The 12,711-nt window shown below is 58.5% G+C and overlaps 4 protein-coding genes across 4 annotated transcripts; 2 read left to right on the forward strand and 2 right to left on the reverse strand.

Annotated features, from left to right (window-relative positions):
- Positions 1 to 367: 367 nt before the first annotated feature.
- On the forward strand, positions 368 to 2,027 carry TRAVEDRAFT_164933 (kinase-like protein). Its single transcript, XM_008038485.1, has 5 exons — positions 368 to 456; positions 505 to 632; positions 689 to 1,192; positions 1,250 to 1,504; positions 1,563 to 2,027. The coding sequence occupies exons 1-5, from the start codon at positions 405 to 407 to the stop codon at positions 1,833 to 1,835; spliced, it is 1,212 nt and encodes a 403-aa protein (XP_008036676.1). The 5' UTR covers positions 368 to 404; the 3' UTR covers positions 1,836 to 2,027.
- A 1,323-nt stretch (positions 2,028 to 3,350) lies between these two features.
- Positions 3,351 to 5,232, reverse strand: TRAVEDRAFT_57578 (uncharacterized protein). The gene is made up of 4 exons (XM_008038266.1): positions 5,031 to 5,232; positions 4,796 to 4,977; positions 3,855 to 4,742; positions 3,351 to 3,798 (listed from the first exon to the last, which is right to left on the reverse strand). Exons 1-3 carry the CDS (start codon positions 5,167 to 5,169, stop codon positions 4,044 to 4,046), a joined length of 1,020 nt encoding a protein of 339 aa, XP_008036457.1. The 5' UTR covers positions 5,170 to 5,232; the 3' UTR covers positions 3,351 to 3,798; positions 3,855 to 4,043.
- A 2,818-nt stretch (positions 5,233 to 8,050) lies between these two features.
- Positions 8,051 to 10,238, reverse strand: TRAVEDRAFT_27913 (actin-like protein ARPC3). Its single transcript, XM_008037892.1, has 8 exons — positions 10,073 to 10,238; positions 9,937 to 10,022; positions 9,652 to 9,872; positions 9,416 to 9,598; positions 9,234 to 9,361; positions 8,440 to 9,173; positions 8,278 to 8,376; positions 8,051 to 8,224 (listed from the first exon to the last, which is right to left on the reverse strand). Exons 1-6 carry the CDS (start codon positions 10,146 to 10,148, stop codon positions 8,635 to 8,637), a joined length of 1,233 nt encoding a protein of 410 aa, XP_008036083.1. The 5' UTR covers positions 10,149 to 10,238; the 3' UTR covers positions 8,051 to 8,224; positions 8,278 to 8,376; positions 8,440 to 8,634.
- Positions 10,239 to 10,832: 594 nt separating this feature from the next.
- On the forward strand, positions 10,833 to 12,200 carry TRAVEDRAFT_63874 (uncharacterized protein; the record flags this gene model as incomplete). Its single annotated transcript, XM_008038486.1, has 3 exons — positions 10,833 to 11,017; positions 11,073 to 11,946; positions 12,001 to 12,200. The coding sequence occupies 2 exons, from the start codon at positions 10,833 to 10,835 to the stop codon at positions 11,926 to 11,928; spliced, it is 1,041 nt and encodes a 346-aa protein (XP_008036677.1). The 3' UTR covers positions 11,929 to 11,946; positions 12,001 to 12,200.
- Positions 12,201 to 12,711: the final 511 nt, after the last annotated feature.

Consider the following 12,711-nt stretch of genomic DNA (forward strand, 5'->3'; position numbering starts at 1 on the left):
CACGTGGTTCCCGAACGCGTTGCGGAGTTTCAAATGCGCCGCACAACGGGTCCAAGCCACAGACAAGCCCATCTCTCCCTTGTCCTTCTTCCTCCACTACCACCACCACGAAACACCTTTTTTCCTTTCCTCCACATCCAACCTTACAATGGCACCCCTGAAAAGGCTGCGTGAACTCCGTGAGGAGCTTGCAGCTCCAAAAGCCACGCTTGCCACAGACAGTGGCTTCGTGTCGGAGGCCCCGTCTAGAGAATCAGTATCGCAACGACCCACCACTACGGCAACATCAGAGGTATCTCCTCAGGCTCAACCCATTGATTTCATTACTCAATGCATGCCTCCAGCTCAATGCAAACGGGAAACGGAGCCAAGGAGATGATTTAGCCACCGCAGGCCACAAGCGCATGCGCCCCCCTCCTTTAGCTTTGCAAGACATCGAGGCAGTCAGGACCATAGGTAAGTCTTCCTGCGTATCTCAACTATGCATTTGCTCAGCCTCTGCAGGACTCGGCGGCTGGGGCTCCGTGCAGGTTGCAAGAGTAAAGAGGCCGTCGGCGCATCCGCTGGACAGGCCTGGCGCTACCTTTGCCGTTAAGGTGGTGGGAAAGTTCAACTATCGAGACCTGGAAAGGGTGAGATAGTATCCTTCACTTTCTGTTGTCTCCCTCCCTATTGACCATGCGCATAGAACGACAAGGGTCACCAACGGAATGCTACAGAGAGAAGGAACGCCGAGCGGAAGCATCTAAGCGCCCTACCCTGGAATCCTTTCATAGCCGGCCTCATCGACGGGCACGCGGACCTGAAGAACGCCTACCTCACGTTAGAGTATGGTGCACGTGGATCACTCAACACTCGTATGAGGGATTTCCCCAATCTGACGGACCGCGAGATCAAGTTTTACTTCGCAAACCTGGTGCTCGCCATAGAATTCCTACACACGCACAACATCGTGCACTGCGACGTGAAGCCGGAGAACCTTGTGATCGGGGCTGACGGCTACCTTATGCTCACCGACTTTGGCCTCGCACAAACATTGCATTCTGACGACTCATGGAACCGCATGGGAACGTTGGAGTACATGAGCCCGGAGGTCCTTTCGGACGATCCCCTGGACACGATCGAAAGACGTGTATCCGGAGACTGGTGGGCCGCTGCCGTTAGCCTGTTCGAAATGAAGACGCTGGCTATTGTACGTCTATCTTGTCCATCCCAGTTGCAGGTCATTGACACCCGCTGGTATCTGCAGCCGTTCCCAGCCGACAGCGCGGAAGAATTGGACGACATGCACAAGAACCGAGGACTTGCGTTCCCGCCCGACATAAGAGTCCACGAGGGCTTGAAGGAACTTCTCTTCCGCATGCTGCACTACGACCTTCCACATCGCCTCGGTGCAACAGAGGTCCCTGAGGGCAAAAACGGCTCCCTCATCAACCGGGAGATTCGCCGCCATAAATGGATGGAGTCGGTCAACTGGGACCGGATCGAAAGGAAAATCGCCACAGTACGTGCCATAGACAGCAATCCCCTAGCCCATATCCTGATCGTTTGTGTCTCTGTAGGCCCCGCGGGTCCCGAACTTCATCCCCAAAGAAGACGACTGCGTGCATACTGAGCAGTTCGTGGAGCAACGCAAGGTCCCCGGGCTGCCTCTCAAGCGGCCGGCTCCTCGCCTCGAATATTATGAGCTCAAGACGGAGAATTACGGGCCTCCTCGCAAGAAACGCCGCGGCGGGAAGGATTCGATGTGCCCCCCTCCGGGTTCCCCGACCCCCGAGCTACCGCGTTCGCCATCCATGGCTGTCGAGCGGGGTAGCATCGTGACAGAGGCATAGCTGCGCTCCGCTCTCGTCGTTTTCCTACTGGTGATTTCTCTATGCTGTATCGATACCTGTGCGTTCTCTCCCGGCTTGTAAAGTCTTCCTCGTCTTGTTTCTCCGGAGTTCCCCGACCCTGTATATCTGTAACGTCTGAGTCCCACTGTATCTTCGATTATCCTGTGCTTTTGTATATTGGCACTGAATACCATCTGCTCCCGCCGTTCTACATCCGGTCTCGGCCAACCGCCACATATCAGCGCTGAATTTGTGTACCCCCATGACCCTCGCCGTGCAGCTCGACGCACGAACATTACACGACACGGCCCGTCCGCGATGCGCGCGCTCACAATAAGCAGCCCGCCCCACACAATAACCACACCTTCGCGGACTTGTATCTGAGCCCGGCCGCGCTGCTTCCGTTGCATTCATCGCGCACCGAACCGTTCAGCAGGTCGGATGGAGGCGGTGGCTTTATGTCAATCGTCTTGTGCTCTGACGGATTGGAATCATGGCCCGCAGCCGCAGATCCGACCACCCTGTGTACATCTCCTGCGCTAGCAACGTTGTGTATAAATGCACCGAGGACTCATCGGACAAGACGTGTCTCATCTGAGGCCGAGCTCATGGCAGATCAGAATCTGGGTGGCTCATATGACGCGCTGTTAGTGCAAGATCTAGCTCGGGATGATCTCGCGAGCGTTCATTAATCACTGCGGGGTCAGAGATGGCAAGGGTCCAAGGGATCTAGAAGACAGGGTTCCGGGCGCGGGACCGAGGAGGTTTGGATCCGCGTTTGACCGTTCGGGCGCGAGGTTGCAGACAGCCCGGGTCCTTGCTCGCAGCTCCCCGAGTCGTACCGTTACGCTTCAAGCTGCAAGCTGTAGTCGTGGCAAACAACCTGACAAGTAGGATATGGTCAAAAGCCGCTACTGCCCTCGGAGACTACGTGCGTCCCGTGTCTTCATGTTCCGGTGTATACAGTCGCGCCGGCCTGCATAAAGCAGCCACCAATGCTAGTACGTCCATATACCCGCGCGTCCACATGTCCATAACACAGCGCACCTCCGTCCACGCGCCCCCCGCAACGAGGAGCACCCGCCGCCCGCCGCGCGGGAGGCGCATGCCCAGTCCCGCATTAGCAGCTGCGCGAGACAAGACGCAAGACCGTGACGCGCATCCGCGCGAGACAATAAGACCCTGCATCGAGATCTGCGCGCGCGCATCGTGATCGTCTCTCGCTCGGGGCGCCAGACATACCGGGTCGATTGCGCCCGCATCGAGCCTAGCGCGTCCCGCCGCGCGCCGCTGCTTTCCGACGAGCTGGAAATGTTGTGTGGTGTTTGGGTGTGCCTCGCCGTGGAGAGCCAGAACGCCTTACCCTGCACTGCGCGGTCCCGGTGATCCAGCACCCGCAGGCACCGCGAACATTTTACGAACGTACCTTGGAGTGCGGACGCGCTATGCCGTTACTTACGCCTGCGCGAACAGAAAGTGCAGCATCGCACAGGAACCTCACAGGAACGGGGGTGGGGGGTTCACAACGAGTGTTCGTATTGCAATTGCGTAGCAAGCACGGAGGGTGGGGTAAGGGATACTGGGCTGGGTCCGCGGCTCCTCCACTGCACCTCGGCGGCCCTCTGCCGGCTCCCCACGCGCGGCGCCGACCGCCCGCGAGCCTCCAACCTCAAGTTATCCGGGTCCGGAACGGGAACTGGTAGCGTATGTCGCCGGTGCGCGCGGCGCACGCAGTGTGCGCCCGCATTACGACGCGGGGGCGGGCTGCCGCCCACGCGGGGGACTACTATGGTGGGGGTGAGAGTCTTTGGGGTGTCGTCGGGTGGGAGCGCGAAGGGGAAAGGACTAGGTCGCACCGGCGGGGCGAGCGTGGGGTACGTGTAAGACGAAGGAATGTCTAGGTGAGCGAGTGGGAGGGCGCGCAGATGGGCGATACAGGTGTGGCAGCACTGGGAAACAGTCCCTGCGAAGCGCAGTCAGCATGACGTCTACAGGCCGCGGGGCGGGAAGGGGACTCACGTTCGGGTAGACATACATACAACATGCCCTCCGCCGATATAGGGATTACAATAAGATTAGAGCGTGGAAGATCGAAAGCAGCAGTCGTTTGCGAACGCGCGGGGGCGCTATTAGGTGGGTGGGCGCGGCGTGAATGACGTTGCGGGGGATTTAGAAGAGGTGTTGTTGCGGGGTCGGTTGAGGGTGGCTTTACTTGCTGAGATTGCGGCGTGCGGTAGAGGGGCCCGCTTCCGCCGCGCGGTGGCTGATCACAGGATCGGATGTCGAGTGTCCCAGCCGGCGCGTCGTGCGTTGCCGCCCACGAGGAGGCTCTCGAGCGCGCGCTTTCGCCTTTGCCTTGAGGATGCTGATACCATCGTCGTCGTCGTCCACCATGCACATGCCGTCCTCGTCGGGGTCGGCCAGTGTCGACTCGTCCTCGTCGCTCATGCACTCATCAGAGTCGCTGTCGTAATCGGAGTCGTAGTCTCGATCGCTTTCGCTCTCGCTGCAGTCGTAGTACGCGTGGGCGCGTCGCCAGTAGCGGCCGAGAAAAAGTTTAATCTCGGCGCCCATCTGAAGGTACTCGACGTTGCGGGCAAGGCCCTCCCAGCTAAGCTCTCCGTTCTCGAGCGCTTCCTCCATGAAGGACGTCGAGCCGAAGTAGACATAGTGGATGAGGTGGTGGAACGAGGCAGGATCCGGGATGGGGAGATGGACAACAGGGTGCGTGCACGTCGACGAGGGCAAGATGCAGGGCAGGCGTAGCGAAGAGGCAGAGGACTGGCGCGAAAGGGAGGGCGTATCGAGACCTGACTTTGGGGTTTCCGCCGCCAAGTCGAAGATCGACGCGCCGCTGAGGAGGCCTCGGAACAGAGAAGAGTGCGCACACAGGTAGTCCATGTGCAGCTGCGTGAAGATGTGAATACAGGGGGTCAAGACGCGATTGGCACACAACCGACCTTCATGATCATACGTCGTGGGCGTACCGACTTCCGTGAAGAGGTCGGTGCCGGTGTGGGTCCATCCTCAAGGCCGAAGGACTCCGTGCTCATCGCAGAGCTGATACCCATCTGGCGGAACGCGTCGCAGTCGACGGCGGGCCCGGAGGTCTTTGAGGACATGTCCGCATCCAAAGAAACGACTGCGGACTGCGATGAGCCTCGGAGCGCGCGGCTCGGGACGCGGAACGCTCACCGATGGTGCAGTCGGAGGTCTCGGGCCTGCTCCAGTAGTGGGGGGCGAGGCGGCGGAGCTGGTCGACGATGTACTCGAGCGGGACGCCGGCGAGCGCGGGGGGCGGGAAGGGACGGGGCACAAAGGGGAGGGGGTGCATTGCACGGCGCGGGGCCAAAGAAGGATAGGGGGAGGGCAAGGCACCAGAGGACCGGGCAAACGGGGGAGGGCGAGCGGAAGCGGAAAGGCTTATAGGTGCGGGGGCGGGCGCGTTATTGTCTGCCAGAGACATGTTTTGGGCAAAGTATGTTGTGTGTGCTGGGCGGGTAGGGGGCTCCACCTGATTTAGCAGCCACGAGCCGGCGGCGAGGCAGACTAGGCAAGGAGCGGCTGCTGAGGACGGCTGTCAATTGTTTTCGACTCGGGAGAGTGCCCAAGGATCAAAACGATGAAAACGGAAGGTAGGCCTTCCACGCGCGGAGAAACAAAAGAGGGAGTGAGAACGAAGGACGACCGCAGACGAGAGCAGGAAGTAGAGTAGCAGATTAGCAGACCTGGGGCCGCGCTGATTTATGTAGCGGACGCTGAGCTGATGGCTTTCCCTCGCAACAGTGGCCGGCGCGGGCGAGGGGACGACGGCGAGAGCTGTTGCAACACAGTCCCGCAGATCTTCGAGAACGCCCTCTGCGCTCGCACGCGCTCGATTCGCGCGCCGCCCCGAATCCAATCTCCGTCGCGGTCGCCATCGCTAGCGTTGCCCCCTTCCGATCCTCTTATTGTTCTCGCCTGCCTGTTTGAGAGCCTCATGCCCGACGCGTGCTCTCCCCGCGCCTCTGATCGCGCCTCCGTCCGTTCCCCACGCGCGTCCTCCTCATCACATCCCCCTGACGCTGCCAGAGCCCTCATCGACAAAGCAGTCCTGGCGGGATCATCCCGAGCCCAGCGTCCGACCCCGAGGTCATGAGGCACTCCTTTCTGACACCCGCCGTGCCGCAATCTCGATGCCACACAGACCGCATCTAGCTCCAATAGATGCGTCCACTCGACTGCCGCGATCGAACGCTGCCTCTGATCTTGACTCAGGTGGCCGACCGATAGCCTCGTGCGTTTAATATTTTCTCTCTTCATTTCGCATGACAGGAAGCTTCAGCCCACCCAATCTGGTGGCGGCCCTGTCTTCATCTCCTGTGCTGGAAGCGGGTCACTCTCACACCGCGCCAGATATCTGGTTCCCACTGTCAGGCGCACCTGAAAGCTCGCACCTGCGCAGCGCTGCAGCTGATTGCTCGCTTGCGACTGCCGTTTGCACGAACAGAATTCGATGCGGCACCTAGGCCTAACGCACCCCCGGGGAGGTCATCGCGCACGGATATTGGGTTCAGTCTGCGGCGAGAACTTCCAGTGGAACGCGGGAAGTTCACGTAACATTGTCCACAGATCGCGGTCCACCGTCGAAGCCTGGGAATGCATTTACGGATCGGTCCTTGTGTTTGTTGTGTGCACCCGCGCCGGTCGCGTTCGAATATTCGGACTGATCCGGATGCTATGATACAATGTATGAGCGTGACCTACCGTTGACAAACGATAAGTCGCGAAAGGCAGGAGGAAGAGTGTCATGAGAGGGCGGCAAGAAGCTGCAGAAGCCTTGATTGCAAGTCAATGTTGCCGTGCCCCGGACATTGTGCTAATCGCCGTGATGGCACACAAGCTAAGCAGCACCAGAATGCTTCGATGGAGGCTTCCTGCGGGATCGCCAGCATTGGTGAACGTCGTTCGAACATCTGAACCTGCCACCGCTGTGTTTCGGCCACACGGAGAGTACGAGTTCCGTTCTGACTCGGAGTGACTTCAAGCTGAAGTACATCGCGTCATTAGAGGCCCGCCGCCGTGTGGTTCAGAAGCAGCACATACCGTAACCCGAGCCCTCCTGATCATCACGCCCTGCCGTAGGCGCGCATGCCTGAAGCTTGATCTCTCTCACCGTCATCATGAGGGCCTAGCCAAAGCGTACAGCCGAACACCTTCTCCCCACAACTCGGCGCTTCGGGGGTGCAGAAAACAATAAGAGCCAACCCTCGCGGAAGGCACCGCTGGCCGGCAGAGGGGATCTCCGCGCCGTCACCGGCGACGCCGTCTCCGTTGGACCACATCTAACAGGATGCCATCATAGAGAGCTGCGTGTGGTCTCAAATTTCAATGAATGGATGAGAGCATAAGCTCAAGGTGCGCAGTTCCTGGGAGTAGGCCGCCTGTCCGCATATAGTCATGTCCATCCATATGAGGAACCTAGATCGACATAGGGCACTGAGAATGTGCCTCCAGCGGCGTCCTGGCTGCACCACTGTCTCCACGGAATGGAACGCAGCAGCGAGGCGGTGACGCGAGCACGAGGAAACCCACATAACAGAGCGCTTAATGTGGTTTTGCCCAGGCCCCTTCCGAGAGGACACCGTTTTTGCCACAGCGAGGCGCACTGGCATGCATTGTGGATAACGTACAGATCATGCCAGTACGCCCGGCGAGTCACGAAGAGAGATAGACATGCGCAGCGGAACAACAGCTTCGAGATACGCGGTTTGTGACGGGTGCTCCAGGCCAGATGCGAATGGAGAAGACTCACAAGTCGTGCGGCTGCAGTGGCGTCGCATATGCAATATACGTCAGATGTTGGGTTGCTAGATATTTGGAGTCATTTCCTCGGACCAAGAGTCTGGATGGTCTGAGGAGATGATCATCGAGAAAACACAGCAGATCGAGCGAGTCGGTCTGGTTGAGAGATATTGCGTTTACGAGCATCCCCGGGTCCAGAAAGCTTCTGTTGCGACTGCACAGAATTTGCCGCAGATTGCAAACGCAAACAATAGGAAGATCTATGATATGTCAGACACACGTAGACTGACAGATACCTAGAGTCATGGAGGGGGCGCCGAGGAGGAAGAGGTCAAGAACAGGTCGTGTTGGCGCCCAGTGGACGCGTTCAAGTGGTGATCGCGTCCTGCGCGCGCCAAAGTCGGACGCGTCTCTTGCACCCCCTCCACTCACGGGCCTCTCACTCTGCTGATGTGAAGCCCTCACCACAGCAGCCCGCGATGTCTTCTGCCCTATCAAATAGCACTGTCTTTGAGACGAATCCCTACGAGGGTCATCCCAATCTATCCGAGCTGGAGGCGGAGGTGTTGTGGCAATACGCGAAGCTATCGCAGAACATCAAAGAGGTATGTTCCCTGCGCCATATATCACGCGAATATAGCCTTCTTAGAGCTCGAAGCTGGTTGCAGAAACGCGGCGCGTTAGCGAAGCCCCAGATGAGAAGCTGCTGAAACAGCTACGCGGTTTGGAAGTGAAGATGGGACTTGTCTTGACTTTGGTGCGTCTCATTCTCTCTCATGGATGCATAGCAACGCGCCGCTGAACGTACGCGTCACGACAGTTCAAAGCATCCGTATGGGCCGTCATCAACGAACAACCCATGGCAGATACATCCTCCGGATACGCCGACACCACCGCAGACGATACCGTCAGACACTGACAGCCCTCTCGCGTCTTTCTGCCAAACCCAACTGTATCGCCGCCACACTCGATTTCGTGATTCGGGTTTCTATGCTACACTATTGTATCGATATGTCTACCGCAGCTGCATCTTCCCCAGCTTCCCCGCAAGGCCAGTCGCGCCGATCGGCGTGACCGCGCTCACGTCCCAGATGACGAGCTTCCCGTCCACGCCCGACGTGCTCACTCTCGTAACGTTGTCAGGGGAGCCGTCGTACACGCGCACGCTCGTGATCGTGTTCTGGTGCACGGTGAAGAGCTCAGACTCCGCAGAGGAGCCCACCGTGGGGGATCCGGGCGCGTTGGAGATACCGCGCTCGGCGGCGTTGCGGAACGTGTTGAAGGCCGCGCTGTTAAGCCGGCCAACGGGTGAGGCGTTGCCAAGACCGGAGCGCGTGCCCCCGGAGGCCTTGTTCGACTGGGGGTCGTCGAGGCTGCCGACGAGCTCCCAGCCGCCCTGGTTGCCAGAGAAGACCAGCGGCTGGCAGTCGTGCCCTGCTGCGATAACGGTCTCCTCGTTGGTCCAGGTGAGAGCGACCAGCGGAAGGATTGACAGCTTGATGCTGTATACGGCAGGGCCACCTGGGTAAACGATAGAGATGGAGCTGTCGTGGCCTATGAACAAATGTAGATATCAGGGGCATTCGTTGCAGACGATGGCCTATATGCACGTACTGGCAAAGGCGAGCACATCACCTGAGGGTGAGAAAGCTACATCGTGCACCCAACCGCCGGAAGGGCTGGCATACTCGCCGCAGATGGTATTGAAAGGGAGTTTCTCGCCCCAGACGGAAGCTGCGGGCCTAAATATATGTCATGAGCGAGTTGCCTGAACCGCGTATGTCCACCCAACGTACCTCTTGTCCACGTCCTTAATGTAAGCAGAGAAGACGCGGGCCTTGGCCTCCGCACTTCCGGCAGCAAGAAGCACGTTGTTCGGGTGCCAGTCGATGGACAGCACCGTAGACCTGATGGGTTTCTTGAGCAGGCGTGACACCCACCAGTCACCCTCGGGATCAAAGGAGCAGATGGCAATCGCACTGCGCAAAGCGGTTAGGAGCTGCGCATAAAATACGAGGGCGAGGAGACATACCGAGCGCCGCTCGCCACCGCAAATTTGTCCTCGTTCGGGCTCCATCGCACGTACGTCGCTGCGCGGTTCACGCGCAGCAAGACGAGCGTCGGCTTCCAAATCATATGCCCCGTCTGCGGGTCAGGGCTCTGCTGCCAGACGTACGCGTTCCGATCCTGAGCGGACGTGACGATGCGGTTGGACTTCGGCGCCCAGTCAATAGAGGTGACTTGCTTGTCATGCTATTGCACATATATTGGTAGTTGAGTATCACGCAGCATCGCGATGCGGGGTATACGATCATACCTCGGTGAGAGTATCGATGTGCTTCCAATCGCTCCCCTCGCGCGCGTAGATGAGTACTTCGTTAGAGTTCAAACTCACAGCGACCTCTGTAACGCATGTCAGCAACCGCGACGGACGCGACGAGGGATCCGCGTACGGGAGCGGTCCGCATTGAAAGCATGGCAAGTGACCGGAGTCTGCTGGCTAAGGGAGAACACTTCGGGAGGGGCCATGCTGGCTGTTTCTTCTGGTGATATATAACGGTTGAGCAGAGGACTCTGGACAGTCTACTCTGCTAAGAGAGGCTCGGAGGAGTGAGATGGTATGCGGTTAAGCTGCAGTCAGGGCTGCGATGCGCGCGGTGCAATGACGATCAAGCTGATCTGCAAACCGCTCCGGTTCATCTCCGTTGAGCCTACAGAGGGCCGGGCGCTTCTTCTCCACCTTCCTAGATGCAAGGTTTTCCGAGAGTTCTTCTGTGGTACTAGTCTTCCAACTCTGGCCAGCGGTCTCAAGAGCAGACGCACTGTATGAGTCTATGCCATAATGCCTCATGATGTGGTTATGAGCTGGTATGCCACTCAACAGTGGGATAGGGAGCCCTCGTCACGATGTATAATACAGCGGTAAGTTGGAGCCATGCATATGTGGTACGAACTCCCTGACTATATATTCTACGAATACCCCGGTGAGTCTGCTCTAGTGCTTGATATGGCCCAGTCTCATGGTTACAATATGCCCATTACAGATGTGCATTAAGATCTACTTTCTTATGCTACGCTGTTGCATATGGTATTTTGACAGTCTCCATCAACCACGAGTCATCCTGAGTGGAACTGAGTCAGTTGCACCTGAAGACACGTTAAAATCAATGCTTAAGTGGGTGGTGTTCGTGACCTTTGGGCCCCATCATCGATATGGAAGACGTACGCTGTGTACGCTGCGAGACGACGGCTGAGATCTTCGAGGCCACCGAGGCGTACGACGATGGCTTTACGAACTTGTCCCTGGGCTCCTTCCATGATTACCTCCGCAGCGCTGCGGCTGTTGAACCATCCGAGCCCGCATACTTCTTCGCTGTCTATCGAGGAGATGATCTTTTGTGGGTTCTAGTCTCTTCTGCATTGTTTCCAGTACTGAAATTCATCGCCGTGCAGGCTTACCCTTGCACATCACGCGCTCTCCCGCGCGGCTTGGCAGCTCGTGTGTCCCCAGAGTGCGGACCAGCTCCTGACCCCAGCACTTCTCGATGCCGCTACTCAGCAACTCGCCGTTTCACTTCTCGCAGCGACCCACCCGAACGTTCTAACCAGCGTTAACGGACACGATGGAGCCGTGAAGGCCTTCATGAAGGCCTGGCAGACGCTCGTTGAGAAGGAGGGCACACATCTTCGCATCGCACCGAAACCCATCATGGTGACACGTTCGAGCTATGCGACTCGGGAAAGCCTCACCCCATCCCCGAACACGCCCCACAGTTTCAACCTCACGCCAGCTACCGAGGGCGACTTCGAAGAGATTTTCCCCTGGCACCTGGACTTCATGTCATGGGGCCCTACCCGCCCTTTGGCCGTGGAAGAGGCCGATCTACGGCGCACCATCGCCTCCGGCACGATGTGGATCTGTCGCGACGGACGCTCTAGAGCAGGTTATATAGTCACCTCTAGGAGCACCCCGCGCACCATTGCGATCCGCAACGTCTACGTCCCCCCGGCACATCGCCGCAAGGGCGTCGCCTCATTCATGGTGAGGGCGATGTCCCGCTACCACCTTGGAGTGCGGCCGGCGGGATACGAGGGCATCCCGGAAGGTCTTCCCGAAACCGGCGTGAAGGACTTCGTCTGCCTCAATGTGGCGGAGCCCGGCGCCGAGAGGATCTACCGCCGCGCAGGCTTCCTGTTCCCGGAACCTACGGAGGACGGCTCCTCGCGCGGAGGGCTCGACCCCGTGTCCGGGCAGGAGGCTTGGTACCCTTCTGTGTGGCTCGGCTTCGAGCCGCAATCAGCTCCTTAAAGGCGTCTTTGCCGGCGGGTGAGTTTTGCGCATGCTTCCCCGCAACGGCGCACAGCTGATCATACAATCCAGGAACATATCGACGAGAGCTTCCGTGCTCGAACCTGTGGCAGGGTGGGGCTGTATCCGCAACTTTGACCTTTCAACTCTCCGAGTCCGGCGAACCACAACGGACGTGTCTTGGAACACTTGAGCGGCATCTGCTATTCGTGTGTTGATGATGTTCGTCGTTATGAGTTCTTGCATGCTATGGCGCCGCGTGGCCCTCAGACATACGTACTAGACCAAGAGTAATCACCGCTGTCAGGATGACCGTGACCGTGGCTTTTGGGTTAGTGCCACAGCATCGCCGCAGACAGTTTCGAGGACGACTCGCAGCCGTGGCTGAGAATGGCAGCATTCCATCATGAGGACGCTGCGGACCGTGCTCACGATGCACGGCGACGTAGGATACCGCGGTCGTGCATATCGGTCGGGTGAGCCGAATTCGAGCGGGTGGTGGCGGCGGCGGCGGCGACGATCCATCAAGCGAGTCGTAGCCAATTGCCGCAACGCGGGCCAGGGCTTTGGATAAACTGCATAAGTCGAGATTTGTATTCGAGGGCGACGACGGGTTGCAGGGAGATAAGGGACTAGTAAAGTCCGGACTAGATGCGGGATGTTATGCCATCAATTCTGTGATTGGTCACGCAAGCGACGGCCCAGGAGTGACAAACCCAAGCTGGGGTACTCCCGTTCCCCTTCGTTGTTTTCCCCTTCCCCTTGACATTCCGGACGTCGTCG

The sequence above is a fragment of the Trametes versicolor genome (genome assembly GCF_000271585.1).
Source record: "Trametes versicolor FP-101664 SS1 unplaced genomic scaffold TRAVEscaffold_4, whole genome shotgun sequence".
NCBI lineage: Eukaryota > Fungi > Basidiomycota > Agaricomycetes > Polyporales > Polyporaceae > Trametes > Trametes versicolor.

What these genes read in the sequence shown, in the direction of transcription:
- TRAVEDRAFT_164933 (XM_008038485.1), top strand. Translation starts at nt 405, where the DNA reads ATGCGCCCCCCTCCTTTAGCTTTGCAAGACATCGAGGCAGTCAGGACC. An exon ending in AAATGAAGACGCTGGCTATT is followed by an intron (nt 1,193 to 1,249) that starts GTACGTCTATCT and finishes TGGTATCTGCAG; the next exon opens with CCGTTCCCAGCCGACAGCGC. An exon ending in TCGAAAGGAAAATCGCCACA is followed by an intron (nt 1,505 to 1,562) that starts GTACGTGCCATA and finishes GTGTCTCTGTAG; the next exon opens with GCCCCGCGGGTCCCGAACTT.
- TRAVEDRAFT_57578 (XM_008038266.1), bottom strand. Translation starts at nt 5,169, where the DNA reads ATGCACCCCCTCCCCTTTGTGCCCCGTCCCTTCCCGCCCCCCGCGCTC. An exon ending in GACCTCCGACTGCACCATCG is followed by an intron (nt 4,978 to 5,030) that starts GTGAGCGTTCCG and finishes CGCAGTCCGCAG; the next exon opens with TCGTTTCTTTGGATGCGGAC. An exon ending in CACGACGTATGATCATGAAG is followed by an intron (nt 4,743 to 4,795) that starts GTCGGTTGTGTG and finishes ATCTTCACGCAG; the next exon opens with CTGCACATGGACTACCTGTG.
- TRAVEDRAFT_27913 (XM_008037892.1), bottom strand. Translation starts at nt 10,148, where the DNA reads ATGGCCCCTCCCGAAGTGTTCTCCCTTAGCCAGCAGACTCCGGTCACT. An exon ending in TTTCAATGCGGACCGCTCCC is followed by an intron (nt 10,023 to 10,072) that starts GTACGCGGATCC and finishes CATGCGTTACAG; the next exon opens with AGGTCGCTGTGAGTTTGAAC. An exon ending in GCGGTGGCGAGCGGCGCTCG is followed by an intron (nt 9,599 to 9,651) that starts GTATGTCTCCTC and finishes CGCTTTGCGCAG; the next exon opens with TGCGATTGCCATCTGCTCCT.